The sequence below is a fragment of the Quercus lobata genome, chromosome 9 (assembly GCF_001633185.2).
Source record: "Quercus lobata isolate SW786 chromosome 9, ValleyOak3.0 Primary Assembly, whole genome shotgun sequence".
NCBI lineage: Eukaryota > Viridiplantae > Streptophyta > Magnoliopsida > Fagales > Fagaceae > Quercus > Quercus lobata.
The window spans coordinates 2,115,895-2,141,458 of record NC_044912.1 but is presented as its reverse complement, the minus strand read 5'-3'; the positions used below and the strand labels follow the sequence as shown (position 1 = coordinate 2,141,458).

Genomic DNA, 25,564 nt, shown 5'->3' with positions numbered 1-25,564 from the left:
AATCATGCCCTTTATCTTGGGATAGTGAGAGAAAGAAGACTCCTAGCATGGTCAAAAATCATCACCATTCATTTCATACTTCTAATCATGAAGAGCTAAAGGACAGCCCAGCTCGCTTGAGTCATGTCCATCCAAAGCTTCCCAACTACGAAGATGTGGTGGCCAAAATGAGGGCTATAAAGGAAGAGCATAGGCGATGTGCTATGTCTGCAGCACATGTGGAAGAGGGAACAAGAGATGCAACTGAAGTTAGACTCTAGAAGTGGCCGAAGATAAAGCAGAGCAGCTGAAGACAAATGCCTCAAGTGTCGTATTTGAATTAATTGATAGTTTCGTATTTGAATTAGGATGTTGTCATTAGTTGTTGTTATCAATAAACTTCCTGGAGATAGGACTCATCTTATTATCTTGGATAGACTTAGCTATTAGGTTAGTTGTTATCTTTTTAATTGGGGTTATCCCTTTATTTGAGTTGGTTGTGGTTGATGTATTTAAACTACGAGTTATGGAATAAGAGGCAAGCTGATAATATTTACAAAATTCCTTTCTTTTCTCTTTGTTCTTGGAGGGTTGTCGCCTCGAATACGACTAGTTATTTCTATTCATTCAACCGGGTCACAACACGATGTAATGATAGTTTCTCGAATTGTTGAATATTATGAAAGTACCAATAAATTTTATGTGAATGTCATCTGATTTTTGATAATTTGTAGGATCGGTTTTAACACTTTTTCTTAGTAGGTTATGGTGGATGTCACTCCTTTTTGAAAATTTGTGCTCTTAACTCTTACGTAGTATTGCTCAATAAAGTTTGATTTTCTTCCCTCTCCTTTTTTTTTTTTAATTATTTATTTTTAAGATCATTACTGTGCTAATGATTTTCTTGGTTCAATAAATACAAATGGATAGGAACAATTGATTTTCTATGGATTTTTAACTTGGATTGTTGAGTTGTCCTACCATTTACTAGAAATGTTGTGTCGATTTCATATTTAATCACTCTTGTGACCCAAAAGCATTGGATCGAATTTGACCAATAAGGCATCTATAATTTTATTTTTATTGCATTTTTACTTGGGTAACATCAAGGATTGGATAACTGAATGCTATAAATACCACAGGATTGGTGAATGAGAGACTGTATTTTTTGATGAATGAGACTGCATTTTTCCACACCAAAAGAGCCTGGTTTACAACATTGAGCAACTTGCAATATAAGTGAAAAATTAGTCTTGACGCAAGTTCAAAGAGTACTTTCTATCATACATCATATAAATACATTAAAACCTACAACTACATCATATAAATCCAAAATTATACAGAGTGGAGCCTGATCCTCGAAAACGATTGGAACCCGTTCCTTTCATCTAACATCTGCTTCCACTGCTACTTTCACGCCCACAGCGGCTGCTTCTTCTTCCGCTGCTGATCATACCCATTTAACTTTGCCTTTGGGTCAGGGATCTTAAAGCTATGCCAATCTATGCATTCTTGGTGCGTCAAATGATACCCACAGAAAACGATATCAAAACTCCGTTGCCTTGACCCAGACCCTGAACCTGAACTTGACCCAACTGATGACATCGACGATGCGAAATTGGGAATAAGGGGGCAGGCTTACTTTAGGGTTAGTGTTAGGAATTAAGATGAGAAGAGTAATTTAGGAAATCACCGCTAATTCCTTACAAAATAAGATTACTCTTTCAGTAAAAAGTTCATCTCAAATTTCTTAAAAAATAAGATCACTCTTCCGGTTAATTTTTCAAACTCAACTCTCACATTTCTCCTATATTTCATTCACCCCAAGTTTTTAATTTTTTTTTCCCCTTTATCCTTACCTTAGTCTCATGGTTTTCCCCCCCCCCCCCCCCCCCAAATCTCCTCTTTTTTATTTTGAAAAATCCTGTTTGGCAAGCCATCTCAAACTCACATTTTCACATTTTAAACAACATTACACACTTTTTCACACACTTTTTCATCCACACGTATTTCAAAAAACTACAAACAACATTACTTAAACTACTCTACCAAACAACTCCTAAAAACTCCTACTATAAAAAAAACCGTTACTATTCTATATCCTCAACTCTCTTATCTCTCCCATATTCCACTCACCTCACGTTTTTATTTTTTATTTTTTTTTCCTTTATCAAGACTTATTTGTTTCTACCTTAAAAAAGAGAGATTTATCTGTTTCTTTTGTCCCTTTTTATTTTCAATAAAATTTTCAGTTTTCTTACTCTAATCTTACAGTTATTTTTCTTTTTTCCAAATCTCTTCTTTATTTTGAAAAAAAAAAAAAAACTATAAAATCACTACTATAACTTCTCATCCATATCCTTAAATTTAGGCACCACCATATATATATACATATATATATTTTCCTAAATGGCAAGCCAGTTGCCAAACAGAACAAAACATAAATAAATATTTTCTCGCTCTCAGCCCTGCTTCTGCATGGCATTTTATAATGAGTTCCAAACAAGAATGCTACTATACAAATCTACGGAAAATTATTAGATACTCCCGGAGTACCATAAATGCGTACTCCTTCCTCTCACATAAATGGTGGGTCCCACGTGAGACCCACCATTTATGTGAGAGAAGATAATACGTATTTATGGTATTCCGGGAGTACACAATAATTTCCCTAAATCTATTGGCACTTTACGAATCTTATTGCTTATGGCTAATTGTTGTGACCATATTAACCATACGTACTAATTGGGACTGACTCATTAAGGGATAACATAAATAATTTTAAAGAAAGAATCACATTTACAACAATAATCACACTCAATGAATGAGAATACATAGTTGAGGCATCCATTATCAACAAATTTGCTTATACGAGACCTGAAAATAAGACTAAGCTTCATGCTTACCACTTTCATTCAATGAAATACCAGTATTTGGATCAATGAGGAAAGGAAACCTGCATGGATAATAAGAAGCTCTGTAAATAGGCAAAATTCTGTGAATGTGAAGAAGCGAAAGAAGGAAGAAACCTTATCCTTAAATGTCCAAAAATGACATGATGACCTAATACGCATAACTGATTGTTATAAAACAAGTTGAATTATGAAATCCGGTAGAGAATTACATATTGCTCTTTGCCACCGGATCTTCTAACTATTTCTCTATGTCTTGGAGAGCCTTTTGGACCGCCAATGAGTTCAAATTAGGAAACTAAATGACAAAAGGGCATCAATAAGAAAATAATTTCCAAGTTTTACAAACAGGGCTGAAATATAAAGGACATAAAATAGTTAATCCACTAATATACTAGACATATTGTCTTCTCTAAAAAAAATTTACATCCAGCCATACAAGACAGTTTTAACAAATTATTAATATCTGCTTGAATGAGTTTGAACGAAGACTTCCACTAGGTATGTAGGATAATTATCAACTTGAACATATATATATATATATATATATGAGTTGGGTTCAAGTTATACATGATATAACTCTAAGTAATATTACATTACTCAATATTTTTTAATAGGATGGCAATTTTGACAAATCCACCATTGAATTACATTATCTTCATATATTCTCCATATTTCAAACTTCAAATGATATATCTTGTTTTCAAACTTCAAAAAAACCTAGGATTTGCAATGCAGTTTTGCCTACATTAGGCCGCATTATCTTCAAGGCTCATCGTTGATAGTATATGTTATATATTACATCGATAAGTGGGAGTTGATAATTTGAAGTTTGAAACAATGGTAACTGTTTTTTTAGAATATTGTTACCATATGTGGTACATATGCTTGTTTATTTTAATGAAAATAAATATATAAAGTTATGAGACTTTGTATTTTTTGCTTCGGCTTATAAGAATTTCCTTTGTTATGATTTTTTTTTGGTTATAGATAGCATAGTACTTCAAAATTTATCAAATATATGTTATTTCCTTCACGTTGATTGTTTTTATCATCAGACTAAGACACTAATTAATTTTTGGTGTTGATTAGAATTGAACCCAAATTTCTTATTAGATAACAAAAACTTTATCAATTGAGATAACTAACACCCACTCCTTGTTATGATTTAAATAAAGTAGATTAGGTGTGTCATATGACATGCACAATGAAAATTTTGCAAAAAATTGTATCAAAATCTGAATGAGCAATAGACATGCAATATTTAATTGAGGACATGTTAAAAGAATATAGAAGAGCGCCGCATTAGCTAGTAGTAACATATCTATCCTGATAATTCGATAGTGACAATAGAGGAGAGGGATTTGAATCGGGGATGTCATAGACACATCAGAATATGCCAACTAATTGAATTTGCCAATATTATGGATAATGACAATAAGCTAAAGGTGTTTATTTTGGATAATGTTACTAATGTGAGAAGTGCAAAGAAATATTTGTTTTAATTTAGTTGATTGTATTTTTATTGGTCAATTGTATTTTTGTCACTCCTTTTTGAGAATTTCTGCTCTTAACTCTTACGTAGTAATGCTCAATAAAGTTTGATTTTTCTTCTCTTTCCTTTTATTTATTTATTTATTATTAATATCATTACTGTACTGATGATTTTCTTGGTTCCAATAAATATAAATGGATAGGAGCAATTGATTTTCTTTAGATGTATAACTTGGATTGTTGAGTTGTCCTACCAATTACTAGAAATGTAGTGTGTCCATTTCATATTTGATCACTCTTGTGACCCAAAAGAATTGGATAGAATTTGACCAATAAGGCATCTATAAATTTTAGTTTTATACTTTTATTGCATTTTTTGCTTAGGTAACATCGTGGATTAGATAATTGAATCCTATGTATACCACAAGATCGGTGAATGAGAGGCGGTGTTTTTTGTCTCTTTTTGATGAAAAGAGACTATTTTTCCACACCAAAAGAACATGGTTTACAGCATTGAACAACCTGCAATATGAGTGTAAAATTGGTCACGATGAAAGTTCAAGGAGTCTTCCTATCATTTATCGTATAAATCCATTAAGACCAACAACTAGATAAAATTCTTAGCTAATAGAATAATTTGCAATTTTGTATAGTTTTTATCCACACATTTGAAGCTAACATTCAAATTGTTCAGAGGAAGCATGCTCAATTTAGTCTCAATTATCTTATATTTTTAAATATAATAATGCAAAATCATGTAACTGATTTTAACTTATTTGTCAAGAATTCATAATCAACCTCAAAATTTTGGGACTAAGGTTTTGACGTTTGTTGTTTGTTATTGTACAACAATGCAAAATCATTGATAGCCTCAATTTTTTTTGATCTTCCAAAACAAATTATCATAGGTCTTTATGAATTTAATATCAAGATTAATTGTAGCTGCCCACCTTAAAACTATAAGGGTAACTTTCAATTATTAACCCTAGATTAGTCTCAGTTATTTTAAAACCATATAAATTAAACCCTAGATTTTTCGGGTTTGATTTGGGAGTTTTTAGGATTTAATTCGTGACATTCTTGAAATTTAAAATCTAATATGAAACTTTTTAAAATCTATTGAGTTTAATTGAAAACTTTACTAAAAAAATATATATGATAAAGTTACTAATAATTTTTTATTTAAAAAACCTTATCAATTAAGGTGACAATAAATATGATTGGTGTCACGTCAATAATATAATAATAATTCAAATGGTAATATCCTAACTAGGGGTATTCATCAAACCGCAAAAACCGCACCAAAACCATCCGCAAAATGGCATAACCGCACCGCACTGCAAGTAATAGTGCACCGCACCACACCGCATGGTGCAATGTGGTTTGCGATTTTATAATAAGAAAACTGCACAAATCTCACCGCACTGCACCCTCTTTATATATTAATATATTTATTTATTTTTAATATTAAATATATTATTAAAAGTTTAATAACCCTAGTTTTCAAAAAAAAAAAAAATGTTTAATAACCATAGCAAGTGTTGACTAGAAAAGCCAACCTAAAATAAAGAAAAACTAGCTCAATAATTTAAAACTTTGGCCAAAAAAAGAGAAAAATTAGTTTTGGACTAAGTGAGCGTTTGGTTTCAGCTGAAACCAACGTTCACGTTTTCATTTCACGTTTATGCACTGTAGCGGTACTGTTCACATACTGTAGCAACACTGTTCACGCGTTTAAAATGGGTCCCACGGTACTTTTCACACATTTAAAAATTATTTTGCTACAGTGTTTTCAGTTTTCAATTTTCAGTTTTCAGTTTCAGTAACAATAAGTTCAATCCAAACGGACTCTAAGTAAGAAAAGCCCAAAATTTGAAAAATATATCGATTTCAAACCGCATCTTATACATAGTATTGCACATATGACTACAAAAATGAGATGTGGTGCGGTTATGATTTGACTAAACTCTAAACCGCACCACACCGCACCGCACATGTGACCGCAAAAACAAGGTACAGTGCAATTATGATTTTAACTAAACCACGCCGCAAAGTACGGTGCTAAAAATGGCTCAAAACCACACCGCACTACGAACACCCCTAAATTTCTAACACTACTAAGATTTAAAATATAACTATAAGGTAACTCGTGCAATGCACCATAAAACGATTTCTCACTTTTACTTTTTTAAATCTAAATATAAAATTTAACAATTATTAATAGAAATTTATTATGATTTTATTTATATATGGAATGATGTGTATCAAGCAAACACAATCAAACAATATACATTCAACCATATAAAGAAAGTACATGTACTAAAAATTCTAATTAATCGAAGTTTTAAATTGACTAAAAAATATAAATGGTCAAACGCCTTTAATTTTATAATATTTTTTAGATTTTTTTATAAAAAAGTAATATTATAGATTATAGATTATAGATTTATCCTAATTTTACTCATAAGATGGATTTATTAGGAAGACCTTTTTGCAAAAACAATTAAAAATTAAAAAGAGTTCATCGTGAGTCACGCCACTGATCTTTGGTCTTGTAGATTTTGGTTATATAAGCTTGTGTATATGTTTATCCAAAAAAGCTTGTGTGTATAATCCAACTTCCCATGAAAACCCTAATTTGTCCTGAACGCTAATATTCTCTCCAGCCCTAACCATAACCATGAATCCCTTTGATGAAAACGAGCCTTATTGCCACTTAAATCAGTTAAATGTGCCTACGCTTCATGTGCCGAAAAACGAAGCCGCAAAAAACCCAGACCCTTTAACCCTCCCTGAAGATACAGAAATCTTGGAAGCCACGGAAGCTTTGGAGGTACCTGTGGAACCAGAGTTTGAGTTGTTGGCTGCCATGGATTCAGAGTCTGACAAGTACTTGTATGGGGATTCAATGTCTGACTTGGAAAGTTATTATGCCCCCAAAAACGATGATATCATAGTGCCTCAAAATCCCAACATGAGTGGTGTTTGTGACATGTGCTTGAATAGGCTGCCTGAGAAAGGATACTGTAATTATGGGTAAGGACTCAATCAAAGAGAAAATTGTAGTTTTCTCTCTAATTTAGAATGAGACACTTACATTAGTCAAAATTCAAACTATTTATGTTGACTTTCCTCTTTTGGAGGACTAAAATAGCTTTAAAAATTTTGAATTTTTTATTTTACCCTTCACTTTGTGTCGACATCTCGAAAACATAAAGAAGATTCGTGCGATTTTCCCCTATAAATGAAACATATTGATCATCGAGGTTGAGTTGAAAAAAAAAGAAAAAAAAAGAAAAAAGGAACTTCTTGTCAAGACTGATGGATTCAGAGATATTTTAATATAATGCTATAATTAATTGTTTGATTATTTGATCTTCTCATGTTCAATTCGTCAAATATTTTAGTCAGTCTATCCATTCTTAAATTTCTGTTAGGCATTATATGTATTCAAGTAGTTATTATGACTGATCAAGTAGCTAGAATAACTTTATTGTTATGTTTTCATAAATATTTTCAGCATTTAATTTTTCCTCATTCTTTCTCTATTGAACGCCAGTAATTTGCTATGTTAAAGATGTTATTCCTCATTTTTTTTTTTTTTTTTTCCATTATATTAATAACTATATATCTATATCTGTGTGATGGGATTTGATGTTGTTTCATTAATATTTGACCATAACTATTCACAGTCTACACAATAATTCTTGCCAAAAAATATAGAAGACATCAAAAAAGACTCCCTAAGAAAAAGAAAATTGGAAATATAACTGGTAATTATGTTCTAAAAAAATCCTTGGAACTTTCATTAGCTAGAGCTGATAATATTGACTTTGACACTTGGATTGATTAATTAATCTACAACACAAGATAAACTTATTTACCACGTCTTTAAGGTGAACTTAGGTTAACTTTATTCGGGGTAACTTCGTCTAACTTCGATTTTATCTATAATTTTCTTGTTTTTTTGCTTCAGAATTGTACAGGTCATAATTTTATGTCCAATTAAGATTTATTATATACAATTCTATCAATAATTTTTCATGCATTAGTTGATAAATGAAGTCACGTGTATGGGTATATATACATAATCTTATTCCTCCTTGAGTGAAAGTCAATGATAATCATATAATTCTTTCTGATACTTTTAGATTAGCAAAAATATATCATATATGTGTACTTGACACTGAAACTTGATTATGTAAATGCAGTTTTGATAATCAAACATTTTGTAGCATTGAGTGCTGTGACAAACAGATTGTCGTTGACAGGATGATATCAACAGAGGCCAATTTAGCCAAGCTAGATCTTCGTGACGAGCCAAAACAAGTGAAGTTGTTTGGTGTTTGTTTAAAACACCCATAGATTGGCAGTAACCTAAGATTTGCTATGCAGTTTTGCCTACACTTTACATTATCTTCATGGCTCATTGTTGATAGTATATATTGTTTATAAGTGGAAGACAATGATTTGAACTTAATGGTAGTAGTTTAGTAAAATATAGTTACCATATGAGTACATCTGCAGCCTTTTCTTTTAATGAAAAATAAATATATAAACTCATGACACTTTGTAACTTTTGGTTCATTCTATAAGAATTTTATTTGCTATGATTTATTTATTTTTAGTAAATACTATAGTATTTTAAACCTATGACGTCCACTTTATGATAATTGTTCATTATCATCAAGCCAAAATATCAATAGTTTTGGTATTGGTAAAAGATATTACCAGTTCAGCTAATTGAAACTTACTCTTTATTTTGATTAAATTTAATAAATTGGGTATCTCATATGATATACACAATAAGAGTTGTCAAAAATTGTATTAAATTCGACTATAAGATATGCTATATTTAATTGAGAACATGTTTGGGCAGTTCAAGCATTCCAACCCTGTAAAGCATTCCAAGATGTCTAATATGCTCCCACAATATATACTTTTAGCCATTTACTTCTTCTTCTTTTTTATAAACTTCAATATATATAAATCAAACGGAAATAGGGGCACTACAGTCAACCTCATAAATTGTTCTTAAGACATCTAGAAGACTGAGTTTATTTAAAAGAAAATGACTTAGAAGATAAAAGGGAGAGCCTTGCAGCAGCTCACGCTGCTGAATTACAATCTCTCCTAACCCAACTGAAATTACAATTAGAAAAAACTCTCTTGAGACTAAGGATGCTAATGACCCATTGCTGATACTTGTTCAAACAAAAATCTGATATCTTTGCCTTTTGACCTGTGAGAAAATAGAAGCTCCAGAGGACCATCTTCCACAGCTCTCTCTGACAACTCATTTCTAATTCTAATAGCATTAGTTATCAATTAAAGAAGGTAAAGCATTCCTTGTGCGCAGAACTCTCACAAATATATCAGAGAGTCTTAAGTATAGTATTGTAATTTGATATATAAGACAAGAAGACCATAACTTCAATGTCTTGGTATAATATGAACCATCTCATTGTTGAAAGAACAGATTAAAAATAGCAAGAAAAATCTCATATTGAAATGCAAAACTTGTTTGTGAATCTTCCCAATGCATGGTTCCATGTTCACTAATCATGATTCAAACATAGAAAAGCAAGTCTAAATCATCAATAAGCCGAACACAAGATTCAATTAAATTCCCATGATAAAGAACAACTGAGATTAATGCACACATCAATCACATGTTCAATAGAAAGTTCTACCAAAAATTAGGAGCAGATTCTTACAATTGGTAAAAATCAACAATATTTTCAATGCTTTTCCTATTTTCCTTAATCTTCTTGGTAGCCAAATTTTGCATAAAGATATATACAAATTAATGTGAAGAGAAATTAGGGTGCTAATATTAAGTTTTACGAAACAAAACAAAAGAAAAGTGAGCACATTCTTAGCACCTATATCTAATGTAAAATTCCCATTGAGATCCCAAACTATCAACCTTCCATCATCAGTAGACAATGCCAACAGAGTTTCATGATCAGGATCCCATTCTTCCTGTAAGAAAAAATCCTGATTGAGGCATTTCAAACAATCTGGTTTTAACAAATTTATCTTAAAGAGAAATGATAAAGAGCACAACTTAGTATGGGAGATATCACAGGAAATTGCAATTAAGCATTACAGGTAGCAGGATAGCCAGAATTTAAAAATAAAATTAAAATTAAATAAATGCCTGCCTTTTTGTGCCTGTCAGATATATATGAAACAGAGTATTAGAAGAGAAGATGGGGAAAAAAAGAAAGAAACAACATATGAATCAGAATCCAAAATAGCTCAACTAATTTAAAAAGTGACTTTTTTTTATGACAAGGAGCCTCTTCAAGGCCAGCCCACTTCGTGTACCCAATCCTGTTGAGTAAACCCCAGATACACCACCCCGCCCACACCGCAAGAATTGTGTATCAGGAAATTTAAAAAGTGACTATATTCTATATATGTTAAAAAGTCCTTCAACAACAACAATTTAAACTTATGCAACATACAGACGCATAAACAAATTAACATAGAGCTGAGACTAGCAAGCAACACTAAGTATTCAATAAGAGGGATGGACTTGATTGTATCTACAAATTCACAATGCAATGAGTCAATCATTGCTTTAATAACGATTGTAAAAAATTGATTGACAAAGAGAATTTACTTGTACAAAGTTGTACCTTGGTGTAAAGCATCAGAATTTAGTTATTGAAAATAGACTAACTTGCTAGGCCTAAGCACCAACGGAATTTTACACATTATCTATCCAAAACATACAAAAACCTAAGTCCACTTCTATTATTACCTTTATTGGCAAGGTTTAATGCAACTTTACCATTGCTTATGCTTCAACAATTCCCTTAGCCTCCATCACCATTCTCCCCTTTGCCTAATTGATTAGGCTAAGGACATGAACTGAGCACAAAACAACAACCAAGTACTCTTTAGTAGCAGGGCTTTTACAGTTTTGTTTAATAACAAAATACTTAGTTATAAACCATATAGCAGATTTGTGGAAAGAACTTACCTTCTGCAGCTTCTAGAATACACATGGAAGTAGGATATTTCTGGTATAAGGAAGAACTTTGATTCAAAAACCTTGGAAAATGAGAACTAATACTCAAGAAACACCCATAGCTGTAAAATGAATATTAAAACCTGGAAGTGACTTTTAATTTGAAAGAGGGTTAATTCCCGGGTTTCCATTAGCCATAGGATCTCCAAATTGCTTGTAATGCTACTTTTGAAGCAATATAATGATCTTAAGGGAAAAAAGAGCATTGCATAAGAAACACATGAACCATGTGGTTCAACTTTTGGGCTACACTCATGAGTCAAAGATGGAAACAATTATTTGACAATGATAAGATAATGATAATACAATGTCTGTCCTCTCCCACTCTTAAACTGTTACCCCTGTTATACTCAAATTTAGATTCTCAAAGATGTAATACTAGTTCTGAGAAACAATACCCTTTTCCATACTACATTGGTTACAAAAGGTGTCTAGTATATTTAAGTGGATGATGCTGTCTAGTGTCTACTCCACCATGCAAAAGGCTTGGACAAACATTCAGGCTTATACAAACAAGTCAAGCTGAATTCCATGCAGCCTGGAAACCAATGTACAAGAACAGAAGGTCCCAGTAGGGCCAGTACCAAAAAATGTCGCTGCAGGAGACGTCCCAGCAGACTGGCAAACCCTTCTACCGATTGCTGGGAGCAAAAATCACAAAAACAATAGAGGTGGAATAGCATATATGGCAAAAGATAGAGATGGAAGCCTAATGTTCGAAGGATGCCACACCAAATGGGTGCAAATCCACCAGCATATAAGATAGATAGCTGCAAGAGAAGCCTTCACTAAGCATGGACCAGAGGAATCCAAATAAGACAGTGCTGACTCAATGCAGCCACACATTGGCTGTACCAGAAGAGATGAGAACAGCACCTTGCTTCTGCTCAGTTCTACTGGAAGACATGGACACATGGAGGAATTAGGGTTTTGCTTTTGGCTGTAGGATTATAAATGATGGCATACTGGCAGTGGTTTCCAGCTGGGCTGCCCAAGCCTCAGCTTTTTTTGTAAATCACTTAAGAGCCCAGTGTTTGAATTCTTTTCCTATAGTGGTATTAAAAAAAAAAACTTTGTGTATCCCCAAAAAAAACAAAGAAAAGAAATTCTGAGTTTCATGCTTCAGCCTACTCTCAGAAGCCTACCTTGCTCTCCTCATTAGTTGCTGCCTTGTCATGCAGAAACCTTGACAAGAATCAGAAACAAATACCTGTGAATATTTTTCTTTTTACAGTCAGATGATAGTTTCATCAATTGAACTAGTTTTATAATGCTCTACCCAGGATTTCAGGGATACACCATGAGCAGGAGCCCAGAGTCCAAGTAACTAAGAGAAATCCATTAGACAAACACATACATAAGTGCAAGGACATGAACACTATAAGCAGCTTGTTTATGTCTCTAATTCTGAAAGAAATGCAGCATAATTCATAATCTTATGACATAAGAAGTAAATATCTTCTTAAAATGACAAATTCAGTGAGCAAATTGCATAAATTTAATCATGAAGTTCTGCCCCTTGTTTTTTCTAGTTGATTGTGAAGGTGTGACATAATAATTTCACTAAGAATATCCCACTCAGTTGTGGTATTTCTAAAGATTGGTAGTAGAATCAATGATATTTAAAATTTAACAAAAGGCATCAAATTTGAAATAAATAGCAACAATAAATAAGCAAGCTCCAGGTCTCATAATATCAATCACTTGTAATAGTAATTGAGAAGTCAATTAACAGTATGGTTGAACAACATAATGTTCTGAAGGTAGAACTTGCCACTACAATATATATGCGGAAACAAATTGATAATTTGTCTTTTTTTTCAGTTTGTGTAGGTGTCCTGAAAATAAAATCATTTAACTCAAAAGAACGGTATATAGTTATCACCAAAAATGAAACCTCAAGCTCAATATAACTCAATTAAAAAAATTGAAGCTTACATGAAACAAACTTAGAGGAGAAGAACTTCATTACTTGTTCAATTAAAGTGAGAAATAAAATCCACTGGAAATGCTCTAATGTGTTAGCCTACAGAACTCATCCAGTTTCTAAACTTGGCTGTAAACTCAAACTAGAGAAGCTGCTCTTTAAGTCTCTGGCCAAGTCTTCCCTGCCTGCATTATTTAGATGACGCAAAACCCTCATATACACTGCAAAGTTTGGTCTGAGACCCTTTTTAATCATTTCCAAAAGAATATTTCGTGCAATGACCACATTTCCTTTCTTCTGATGAAGGCTTGCAAGCAGGCTGTAATTTAGATTGCTTGAGAACCTAAGCTTAACACTTGAATCAACCACGTACTTATATGCTTCCTCATATTTCAGTAAACTGAAATAACCCTTGATAAAAGCAGCATGTGTGCTATGACGAGGTTCAACACCATTTGACACCATCCTGTCAAGAAACTGGGAAGCAAGATCGGGCTTTCCAAGTCTAAACGAGTAACAAATAAATATCTCAAAGGTTAATGCATCAGGAAGCCAATCCCTTACTTGTATTTCTTCCAGTACCTGACTAGCTTCAACAGTTTTGTCATTCTTGCATAAACTACTAAGTAAATAATTGTAGCCAATGACAATTCGATCACAACAACCCCTTAGCCTCATCTCATCAAGCACTTCTCTAGCTCCTTCAAAATCGCATCTTCGACACTTCTCCCTAACCAAAACATTGTAATAAACTGCCTTCCTCTCTGTTATTTCCATCACAAATTCTGCCATTTCAAAGGAACCCAAAGAGACAAACATCTCAATCAATGAGTAAATCCCAGAGTTCCGGCATGACCCCCCAACTTCCTTCAACACCTCTACCACTCTTCTTACAGAGTGCATAATGGATTCCTTGTTTGAAACCAAAACAGGTAAGAACCCAAATGCCTTCTTGTTAAGACAAATTTTTCTTTTCCTTAACTCATTCAGAATACAAAGCATGGCCTTGTGGTCATCTAACCAACCACAATTATCAATAACCAAACTACAAATATCAGAATTGCAGTAAAGATCTGGCCGCGAACCTCTAATCCAATTAAAGAAACGCAATGCGGACACTCTTTCAAAATTTAAAACCCAAAAAACCTCAGTAATTGAATCAATAGATAAATTTACATTCATAGAATCCAACTTAGACTCCAAATCATTTTCATCCCTCATAACCAAGCCAATAATTTCCGAAACTTGCTTTCGAGTAGGTTTTGGCCTAATCCCATCAACACCCATTTTCCGAAATTTAACATTTTTAATAGAATTCATCTCACTCAACCCAGCTGAACCCGATGACACATCCTTAGAAGACACTGAAAACCAACGAGTGAATCTATTAACACAAGGTTTAACCAAACCTAGATTCCAAAATTGATGTCTATACTCATTATTGTTACAGCTATAGAAATGTAAATTTTGTGAAGATTGTGGAATTGGGCAGGTTATGGCGGAAAATAAGGATGACCCAGATGAGGAAATGAGTGGATACAGAGAACTGGAAGTGGGTTTTGTGTGAAAATGAAAATGATTGGAAATGAAGAAAATTTCTGGAGAGGAACTGGGTGAGACGAGGGTTTTAGGAGAGAGAAATGGGTGTGGGGAGTGAGAGAAGAGAGAGTAAACAGAGCAAGAGTTTGAGAAGTACCTGAGCTTCTTGTAAAGGCTTGGGATTTCCATGGTGGATTCTATGGTCTCAGAGTCAGAGCACACATTACTGACTGAGCTCACACACAGAACAAAGGCTAGCTGAGCGGCGAGAGTTCAAGCTGATTTTGCTGAGAGAGAAAAGTTTTTGACATTTTTTTTTTTTTTTTTTTTGGGTTGGGCTGGTGGAGATTTCTATATGGGCTGTATGGACAAATGGGGTTGGAATTGTAGTACATATCATGGGCTTCTTCACAATAAAATGGTATGGGCAAGTGAAGTCATGGTGCTATTTGGAAAATTTCAAATTATGGATTATGGTTTGGTGGAGATTCCACGCAAGTTTTTATAAATAATTTTGATAGTTATATTCTGAAATCTGAATTTTTTTTTTTTTTTTTTTGATAGTTATACTAAAGGAGGAGAGATTTGAACTCGTCTTTATTTGTCATTTGTGTTAGAATTGTGTGATTAAATAATTAAATTTACTATACTTTAATAATTTAAATTTTTTAAACAATCGATAATTTAGCGATTTATATTATAAAATTCTTAATAAAATCTTTTCTTTCTTAATATGATAACATAAATATTTGCATTTTATTGATCGTGTTTGTTTTATAATAGAAATGACCATGTGCTTGTTCATCATTATTGTAAAAAACAAAAAAAACAAAAAACAAAGGCTTGAACGTAAAAGGCAAAATTTTGCAAAATTTTAATTGAAAAAAAAAAAAAAAAAAACTCTAACGATTTTTATGGTAGTTTTAAAATATATGAACATTAAAATACGTTTATTTATTTTTATTTTTTAAACTCCTAACAATTCCAAATTTTAACTTTAACTTTGAAGTTATTTTTCCCTTTTTAAAAACTTCCTCAGGGAATTTAGAAAAATTACGAATCTGTCGAAAACTTATGTTAAAATATCTTAAAATTCTTAAAACACCTTTTTGTTATAATGCTCAAAACACACCAAATTTTTCATTCAATCATATAAAACAATTTATTATTCTTTTTTTTCAATGAACATTTAATTGCCATGAGTGCCATGAGTTTAGCAAAGCTCCGAACTGGTGAAGCCATTTTTTGTTATATCAATCACTAAAAAAAGCTAGAACCCAAACAAAGAAACCATTCATTGACTCGAGACTATAAAAAATAACAAAAAAACAGGAATGGCACGTTCAAAAAAGTCATGCGTAACAAAATTGAAAGGAAATTTCGACTAATAATACCACTAAACGCATAGAATTTTTGACTAATAATATTAGTAAACCCACATTTTGTCATAATTGTCCTACAAAATCTACAATAAACAGTTAAATACAATAGTATTAAACCATTAATCACAGTCAATCACGTAGAACAATTACGACAAAGCGGCTCGAGCCGGGGTAATATAAAACTGCCACGTGTATGACAAAAAAAGCTAGGGCTTAGAAATACTTGTTATCAAATTTAATACGTATAAAAGAGGCAATAACCGCGTGGTCTGTGGCACACCACGCTCCTTTTCTAAGCCACCTCTTCTCGAATATTCTTTCTCTTCCTAGAAATTTCAGCAAACTCTCTTTCTCTCTCTCATTTTTTAAGCTTTGCTCTTAAAAACCTCTCCTTTTCACTTCAACTTTCTCAGCCTCTACTAGAAGAACCGAAAAAAGAGAAAGAGAGAAATGGCGTCGTTTTCTGAAGCTCCACCTGGCGATCCAAAGGTCGGAGAGAAGATCTTCAAAACCAAGTGCGCTCAGTGCCACACCGTCGACAAAGGCGCTGGTCACAAGCAAGGTATTCACTTTTTTTTTTCTTCTGATTTTTTATTTTTCTTTTTTTATATATATTCGATTTGGTTGCGGCGTGTTTGGATCTGAGTGATAAATTGAAATTCAAAGTTTGTGACTTTAGCTCATGTATATTGGATATTTGTTGTGTGGTTTTGATCTGTTGAGATCTGTTTGGGTTGAATGAACTGTTTTTTTTTTTGGTTAATTATGAGGATGTAGTTGAAATGAAATTTGAATAGATCTGACTGGTTTTGATTCGAGTGATCTGTTTGGCTACTTAGAAAGTTGAAGAAAAAAATAAAAAAGAAGAATTTTTTTTTTTAATTTCTGTAATGTTATTCTCTGAATAGAAACAGTTTTTTGAGCTGGAACTCATTTTTGAAGCTGTTTAGTGATATGAGAATTGTCAAGTAGTCTTAAAAATATAATTTTGAAAGAGTTGGAGAAATAAAAATATAATTTGGAAAAAAAAAAAAAAGTGAGATTGCTTTTTTGTAACATGAGAAAGGTTTATTGTGTAAATTATGAAGACCCAACAAAAATAGGTAGCTTAAGGGTGGCCACTTTCGCTTGTTGATGAAGAATGTTATTTGGATTTTTAAATTGTTCTCTGATTTGTTGTTTAATGAGAAATTTCTTGTCTGAGCTAAGATTGTTGGACACTGCATTATTGGACGTTGTGATGGGTGTTGCGGAGAACATGTTTCAAGGTTGCTAAAATTCACAATATTTTGCTATTTCATGGATTTCATTACTAGGTTGGGCAATGATTTAAATTGTACAAAAAACAAACTATCTTTGGCTTTTTCTTTCTTTAGATGAATGCTCTGAGAAAAGTAACGTGTCTTATGGATATAACTTCATGCAGATGCACTTGTTAGTTTATTAATAAGTTTTGTAAATATGCTTTAGAATTTTTTGTGCTTACTTCTTTTTGAAAGCTGTTGTGATCGCTACTCTCTTGAAAGTTTTGGAGTTGTGTATAAAACTGTTCTAAATTTTCAGGTCCCAATCTGAATGGCTTGTTCGGAAGGCAGTCTGGTACAACTCCTGGGTACTCCTATTCAACTGCTAACAAGAACATGGCTGTGAATTGGGAGGAAAAGACATTGTATGATTACTTGCTGAACCCCAAAAAGGTATGAATCAACTCAATATAAAAGACACTTGCCATAATGTTAGAAAATGCAATGATCACCTTGCACATGTGTGTATGCAATAGAGAGAGTAAACTGAAGATAGTTTATCTTACTTTGGGAATATCGCCTTGCAATGTTTTAGAGAGCGGTTTTTCATTGGTGCGAGTATGCATTTGTGTGTGCAATAAATTCTTTTGGTGTGAGTGTTTTGTTGTAGCTTTCATTACTAAATCTTCTGATTTTTGTTTTTGTTTGTGCAGTACATTCCTGGGACTAAGATGGTATTCCCCGGGCTGAAGAAGCCACAGGATCGGGCTGACCTCATTTCATATTTGAAGCAATCTACTGCATCTTAATTACTCCCAGTCTTTTATTTTAGTTCCCCAATTCCATTTTGCAGTTGTTGGAGATTCACACAGTGCGGATAAAAGCACTATTTTTTACCAATAAATTAGACCATTTAGGTCTGCAATGCTCTTTTGTTTGTTGAGCTTTGCTTGGTCATTGCGTCCCAAGGAAGAGGTTGCTGTAATTGGCAAGCGGAACATTCATTTCAGTTAGTTTTTTACGGATATTTCCCGAATATACTGGGCTAATGATAAACTTATTTTGATTCTTGATAATGTTCGTCTGTGCTTGAGGATTAGTTTCTGATGTCATTTCCCTTGAACTGAAAATGTTGGAACTGAAAGTGATGAAAAGAATGAACATGTGGTTGGGTGCTTCTTCGTATCATGCCCTTTTTCAAAGAGGCCCTACGATCTAGATGATGAAACTTTGCCTTGCACATATATTCGGCAAAGTGGGTGATATGGTTGGAGCGAGCAAAACTCGTTCTTGAGGAATATTTTTTTATCTCTATTTGGATAGGTTTAGACAAAATTTTCTCTCTTTGTGCTCTCTGTTCAATGGTTGTCAAATTACTTTATGGATAACCTTAGACAAAATTTTATCAATAGTTTTTCTATGCTTTCTTACTGTCCATGATAACAAAGATTGTAGGAGGAAACAAAAACTTGAAATTGAAATGATTTCATAAGTTTAGAACTTTAGATGATCTAATTAAAAAATTGCAAACTAATCTGGATTTTTATATATAATTTATCGTTTTTTAAATAAAAAGAGTATACACAACCACGCAAAACACACATGGTAATCGAATAATCAACATGTATAATATTTTTTTTTATGTATCCTTAATTCACTAGTTATAAATACCCTTTTAAAAGAGTGTCTAATCTTGCTAAAAGGTTATTGCAAATTACAAATTTACACAAATGAGGTACTACTGGGTCGTTACTTGAGAGTTGAGTAGGATCTAAATGCTTTGATTAAGGCAATATCATACTATTTGTAACTTTGATCCTCTCAGTTTTTAAGGAGATTATGATGTTAGCAGACCTTTGTGAAATGATTTGCTGTAGGCTCTGATTGCAAATTAAGCTAGAACCTCTAGTAAAGAAAGCAGCTGGAAATATTTACTAAAGCTTTGGCAAATCTCAGAAAATAAACAACCAAACATTGTCTGCTTATCATTATTTCTGACTCTCCATTAACTACCTCCACCCCAAGAAAACACCCCCTCCCCCTCAAACACCCAGAAAGAAAAAGAAGCAATAACCGAGAAAAGGCCGAAGTCATGGAAAAGGTTGCTCATCGTGGAGGAGGTTGTCATCATTTGATTTTCCAACATCAGATTCAAGGTTGAGGCTGGAATGGTCGGCGGAGTCCTGGTATCTGCAGAACATTTAAAAAGAAGATTGAGTGCTAAACTGAAGAATAACTTATAACTTAAAAGTTAAAACTGACAGATCATTGTTCATTGTCCTAATTTCCCGTGCCAGGTTAGACATCTAATTCGAAAGACAACCTAGATGAAAAAATAGAATTGTAGAATACTATCTTCAAATCATGCACAATGCTGCACCAGCACACTATGTAATTTCTTGCCAAGTTTGTGCAAAAAAAGGGATTTGCATGGAAAAAATACAAAGCACATGATGAGATGTTGAAAACATTTCCTAGCAAGGCACGGAATAGATTATAGATGACAATCAGGAGTGTAACAATAGGCCTAAATTAAGCCCCTCAACAAATAAGGCAAGTGTCTCACAATGATGAGGAAACCCCTCAAGGTATGGGCCAGTGGGACACCCCTAAGAGTAAAACCCCGAATGCCTACACACCTCTACTGAGCAGGCATCGGGTAAATCGCGAAATGCCTTGGCCAAGAGTCAAACTAGAGACTTTTGGGATTAAAATTAGTCTAGGCACTCTCCGCTGAGGCATTCCAGGTGGGGGCTCACAAGAACCAAAAACTTTGGAGTTGGAAGCCTTAAATAGATATGCCAAGCCCCGTGGCATTTCACCAAGCATTGCTTCTACATGTTAAACCCTTTTTTATTGGTAAGTTGCACACACACCCAATCCATCTTGAATCCACAACCTCACCCTCCACCTAGAACTTTTAGGTGGAGGAGGTTGGCTCATTGGCGCTTCTACACATGAAACCTTGAAGTCAATGATCTCTAAGGTGGAATGCACAACTCAGGTTTTGAAGAAATTAAACAAAAAACTAATTCCTACAGAATACCAGAGGTCCAGAATCCCTTTCCTAGATATCATGTTAAGGAAGAGAATATGGATACCAACCTCAACTCCATGAGGTCCTATACGGTTGCGAGAGATAAAATTCAGTACCAGAGTAGCAAATTCTTCAGGTACATCTTCCTGCAACAGTGTGCAAAATAAAAGTCAAACAACTTTTAAGAAAAAAGACAGAAAAACAAAAAGAAATTCACCATGAAAAAATAACTAATATGGACCTGTATTGCATGCCCAGTATGTCTAACAACCACCATTTGAAACTTGCCTTGCATTTGACCAATTGTGAGAGCTCTGTCACAAAACAATACAAAGAATTCCTTAGAAAATCAACCAGATCAATTTCAATTTTATAAGACCAGCCAGCCAGTTGTTAAAAAGGTCCAATAACTGGGATAAAATACTGATGATCTTGTTAAACTTCAATGGATTATATAAGGCAAGTTTAGTGGAAAGAACCTGTCCAGTCTGTCTGTTCCGGCTAACAGCAATAACTTTGGGGCAGTACATGACAGATATTTTTCTGAAAGGCCTTCATACCTGTGCGTAAATAATTTCAGTAGTTGAATTGATGTGAAAATTCCTTACATAACAAAAGCTACCATTGTTACATGCATGGATGTAGCATTAGGACAGTTAAACCACAGTATCCAAGAATACAAAATGAGACAATCCATCTCATATATACACTGAAGAGTTAGGTATCAAATCTAATACCCACAAGCACCAAATTAAGCATCATCGCTAGGTATGTTATAAATGTAAATACTAATAATAATCATACCAGCCCCTCCAATATTGTTCTGTCTCTACAAGACGAGCTCGGTGAGTATAACTGCAGCAAAGAATTAGAACAATGCCTGTTAGGTGCTGTACCAAGGTCTACACTGACTAAACCATAATAGGCCCCAACTGGTCATGTAAATGGATAAAATTGGGGAATCCAGGACACTTGGAAATATTCACAACATAAAATGTATAGTTACATTACAGAAGCATTTACCATTTCTTTGAATCATCATACTTCAATGTAGCAGGGATGGACACACGGGCTGAATCCACGTTTCTTAAAGAGCCTCCTTTTATGCTCCATTCAATCTACAAACAAATATTTCAATCCATTATGACTGACAAACTTCAGCAGTGAAAATAGGCTTACACAAAAAAAATATCACTTAAACTTAGAACTGCTACTCCAACATCGTGTGAAAAATTATGTTGGCCCATGAGGCAGCAGATTAGTGCATCACCAATCTGAGATTTCTACGTACAATTTATAGAAAAAAGTAGCTCAAGGCTTAATTTTTTCATCCTCCAGATAAAATTTTTTTATTAGTTTTTTAAAAAAAAAATTAATAAGTAAAATTTACAAAGCTAAGATGTCCTCTCCCCTGTTTTGCTCCACATGTCATTTGTCAAAGACAAGCAAAGCAACAATGAACAAGCAAAGATATGATTTCTGTTGCACCATGCTCGTACAGTCTGAGATATAAGTGCATAACAGACTATGAATTTTGGTGCAAAATTTTCTAATGTTTAGACCGCAGCTTAAAAAGATGTCAAAAATTATTGTTTGACTTTCAAGGGATAAACCCATAAAGAAAAAATTATGGCTTGTGGATAAAACTTCTACAGCTACACACAGTCTCCATCATAAACCAAGTAACATAAAATACTAACCCCAAGGGGTACCACAATTGACTAGGGACCAGGCATCATGAAGCGGAGATTGCTAGTTTGAATTTCCCTTTCCCCTCCCCTTGGGATCAAAACTCACTTACCCAAAAAGAAAAAGAAAAGAAAAGTAAAATAAAAAACTAGACAAGAAGTACCGCTTTTTCAATGCTTGAAAAATGCTGCATCCGGGTTGATAAGATTTTCTGCATATGAATCAATGAAGCCATAGCTGTTCCCTGAAAATTTTGTGATTGTCAACATAGCTTCAATGTGCCACTGATAAGAAAATAATCACAGGCAGCGGCGACAAGGTCATATTGTAGAAAGCAACCTCCACAACATCCACAACAATAAGTCCAGCCAAGCTAGGCAATGATTTCTTTGCAGCAACATGCACGGCAACTGAGCCTCCCATGCTGTATGATGGTTAAGTTAGTCAGATCAATGATAATAATTAGTTAATGTAGTAAAGGAAGTAAAGTCTAATCAAAAACAGAAGAATTAAGTAAGATTTTGAGTTTGTTAATGAGAACAAAGCAAAATAAGAGTACAAATGCGTCACAAGTACTCTCCACTCTGCGAAGGGAAATCTTAAGAGAAATGTAAAAGTCTACATTCAATATTAAAATGACAGCACATAAAAGCTAAGCAAATTGTGCAAATTCATATTCTGCAAGCAACCAATAAAAATTGTAATCCTACTGATCCAAAAATAAAAATTGTAACCCATCAATTGAATTGTTCCATAAATCTCCTATCTCCAACAAAACCTCACAAACCCTCACTGATGCTTTATTCAATAAAACTTGTTGGAAAACCTTCTATCAACACCAAAACATCCATCCTGTAATAATATCTCTTTACCAGTTTACATAGTTCAATTACTCTTCATTCCACCAAATTTTAGTATTTGATAAACATTTATTTAACACCTCCTTACACAACCCCTGAAAATTTTAAAATTTCCCTCTCTTCCCCCTCTCTAAAAGGACTAATTACCCCCTTCCCTGAACTAACCCTCTACACAAAACTATCACTAAAACATGACTCCACTTTATTCTTAAGGACATGAAATGACGTCAGCAAACTATCACTAAAACATGAAATTGTACATAACACCATCTCCCTATCTCTTCTTGTATGTGTCCATATACTTTATATGGATTAATTGCTTATACAAAACTACAATTTTAACTTTGTAAGAAAATACTAAAACATCTTACTGAAGAAACAGCAATCAGACCTAAGGCATTAAACACTTTTGACTTGTAACTAAATTGTCCCTTCATCAATGTAACCATGTATGTAAACATCACCCCCACCCCAACCTCCATTCTTAAAGGATTTCCACTAACCAAGAGAACTATAAAATACAAGAACATTAGATGGAAGGAGCTCAACCTGTGGCCAACAAGTACAATTGCAGGGGGTGAATCTCCATACATTTCTTTCACCACAGCGACAACATCATCGCACATAGTCTGCAAATATGAAAGTACCAATTTTCATGAGACTATGACAAAAAAAAAATTAAAAATTAAAAGGGGGCAAAAAAGGCCTAAATTACATGACCAGCGGAATAAATTTTATGCTGTTTATATTTACACCTCAATAGAAAGGTCGAGTTCATTTTCTGCTGATGACTTCCCATGTCCTCTCATATCCATTGCCACTACCCGAGCTTTCTCCTTGATTATACTTGCTGCCAACGCAAATGAAAGCCTGGCGAAGGTACAACATGAAATGTAATCAAATCACATTGCCATAGTTTAGCCAACATTACATATAGCCAATGAGCTCCAACACAAATGACACCTCCTTCCCTTATAACAGTAAGGTAGACGACAAGATCATGGATTCAAAACCCACTGTATATACACAAGCACACATGCGCGCGCGTGTGTATTAAACAAATGCATTTTAAGCACCCAGAAAAAAAAAAAAAAACAAATTCATAAAATCCTCAAGATCAAATTTTTTTTCATAAAAAATCAAAACCCAAATTTTTTTATTACACAAAAACACATATTCAAACTTTTTTTTTCCTATGAATGGCAAAACAAACAATCATTCCAAAGCACACACATTACACAACTCAGAAATGAATTAAATCAATCAAAGCTCCAATTTTAACATTAAAAATGAAAGCAATGACATACCCAGAATAGCCACCTCCATGTAAACAAAAAACCACAGGGCCTTCTGTTCCCGCCATATATACATGAAATACCTAAAATTACAAACACACACAAAAAAATAAGCTTTTTGTATTAGAATAAACAGTGCACCAATTGCTGAGACTGAGACTAACGTTTTCTGTATCTTTGATACGAATGTCATCCTCACGATCAAAATAAGCGGACCAATCCAACGGTGCGTATTTCTGCAACGAACTCCTACAACAACAAAAAAAACCCATTGAAATTTAGAGAAAAAAGAAACGAAAACAGTGAATGGGGAGAGAGCGAGTTAGGGGAACTCACTGAGTTGGAGGGCGAATTGGAACGGATGCAGAGGCAAAGGCAGAGACAGGTTGTTGTTGTTGTTGATCTTCTGAGCCTGAGGTTTCTTCTTCGGAAAGCGTGGTGAGGTTTGAGGAATCCATTTTCCTTAGAACTGACGAATTGGAATTGGAATTGGAATTGGAATTTCAAAATCCGAAGGAATTTGCTTTTCCTAGCGATCGATCAAAGTGCTTTTCAGCTATCAGTTCTCTTTATTTAATACATTCGGTTCTTTAAAATTAATATATATATTTATATATATATCTAATTTTTTTTTTATAACATATATATCTAATTTCTGATATAAAATAATTTAAATATTCAATAGAAACGGCCCATCTTTGTTTTTGTCATTGATTAATGGGCCGTAAGCCCAAAATAGAGGCCTTGTCTTTCGTGCTCGGCCCATAGCACTAAAAGTTAAACACTCCTACTAAAAACTTATAATCCTTCTTCTCAAAAAAAAAAAAAAAAAAAAATACTAATAATCCTACTCAGTTTTTTTTTTTTTTTTTTTTTACTTATAAATATTAATAATCCTACTAATAGTAGTAGTTGGCAATCCAATCTATCGAATTATAAAATAAAAAAAAATTGTGCTAGTATTTTTTTTTTTTAGATTCATAATATATTCTTTTTTTTAATAGATGATTCATAATTATACTTTGTATTATAATTCATACTTCGTAGTTGGCAACCCTATCTATTCTACGAAATTTAACAATTAGATTTTTATTTTTTTGTTGGGAAAAAAAATTATATTTTTACATACTAAATTATCAAAAATTTCATATAATATTATACAAT

The 25,564-nt window shown here is 33.4% G+C and overlaps 4 protein-coding genes across 5 annotated transcripts; 2 read left to right on the top strand and 2 right to left on the bottom strand.

Moving 5' to 3' along the window:
- Window positions 1-7,006: 7,006 nt before the first annotated feature.
- LOC115959126 lies at window positions 7,007-8,944 on the top strand. The gene is made up of 2 exons (XM_031077432.1): window positions 7,007-7,421; window positions 8,597-8,944. Exons 1-2 carry the CDS (start codon window positions 7,066-7,068, stop codon window positions 8,748-8,750), a joined length of 510 nt encoding a protein of 169 aa, XP_030933292.1. The 5' UTR covers window positions 7,007-7,065; the 3' UTR covers window positions 8,751-8,944.
- Window positions 8,945-9,425: 481 nt separating this feature from the next.
- LOC115960388 (pentatricopeptide repeat-containing protein At1g09900-like) lies at window positions 9,426-15,203 on the bottom strand. 2 transcript variants are annotated; one of them, XM_031079270.1, is made up of 2 exons: window positions 13,400-15,203; window positions 9,426-10,370 (listed from the first exon to the last, which is right to left on the bottom strand). In XM_031079270.1, exon 1 carries the CDS (start codon window positions 15,080-15,082, stop codon window positions 13,463-13,465), a length of 1,620 nt encoding a protein of 539 aa, XP_030935130.1. In that variant the 5' UTR covers window positions 15,083-15,203; the 3' UTR covers window positions 9,426-10,370; window positions 13,400-13,462. The 2 variants fall into 2 exon arrangements, with proteins under 2 accessions (XP_030935130.1, XP_030935131.1); XM_031079271.1 differs by lacking the exon at window positions 9,426-10,370 and having other exon boundaries at window positions 13,303-14,718; window positions 15,051-15,203.
- Window positions 15,204-16,541: 1,338 nt separating this feature from the next.
- Window positions 16,542-18,595, top strand: LOC115961031 (cytochrome c-like). The gene is made up of 3 exons (XM_031080080.1): window positions 16,542-16,837; window positions 17,839-17,972; window positions 18,233-18,595. The coding sequence occupies exons 1-3, from the start codon at window positions 16,726-16,728 to the stop codon at window positions 18,326-18,328; spliced, it is 342 nt and encodes a 113-aa protein (XP_030935940.1). The 5' UTR covers window positions 16,542-16,725; the 3' UTR covers window positions 18,329-18,595.
- Window positions 18,596-19,425: 830 nt separating this feature from the next.
- Window positions 19,426-24,983, bottom strand: LOC115958951 (protein phosphatase methylesterase 1). The gene is made up of 13 exons (XM_031077233.1): window positions 24,737-24,983; window positions 24,565-24,649; window positions 24,413-24,483; window positions 23,861-23,975; window positions 23,655-23,734; window positions 22,585-22,669; window positions 22,409-22,489; window positions 21,580-21,674; window positions 21,361-21,411; window positions 21,036-21,116; window positions 20,798-20,870; window positions 20,625-20,702; window positions 19,426-19,709 (listed from the first exon to the last, which is right to left on the bottom strand). The coding sequence occupies exons 1-13, from the start codon at window positions 24,856-24,858 to the stop codon at window positions 19,671-19,673; spliced, it is 1,056 nt and encodes a 351-aa protein (XP_030933093.1). The 5' UTR covers window positions 24,859-24,983; the 3' UTR covers window positions 19,426-19,670.
- Between the last annotated feature and the right edge of the window lie 581 nt (window positions 24,984-25,564).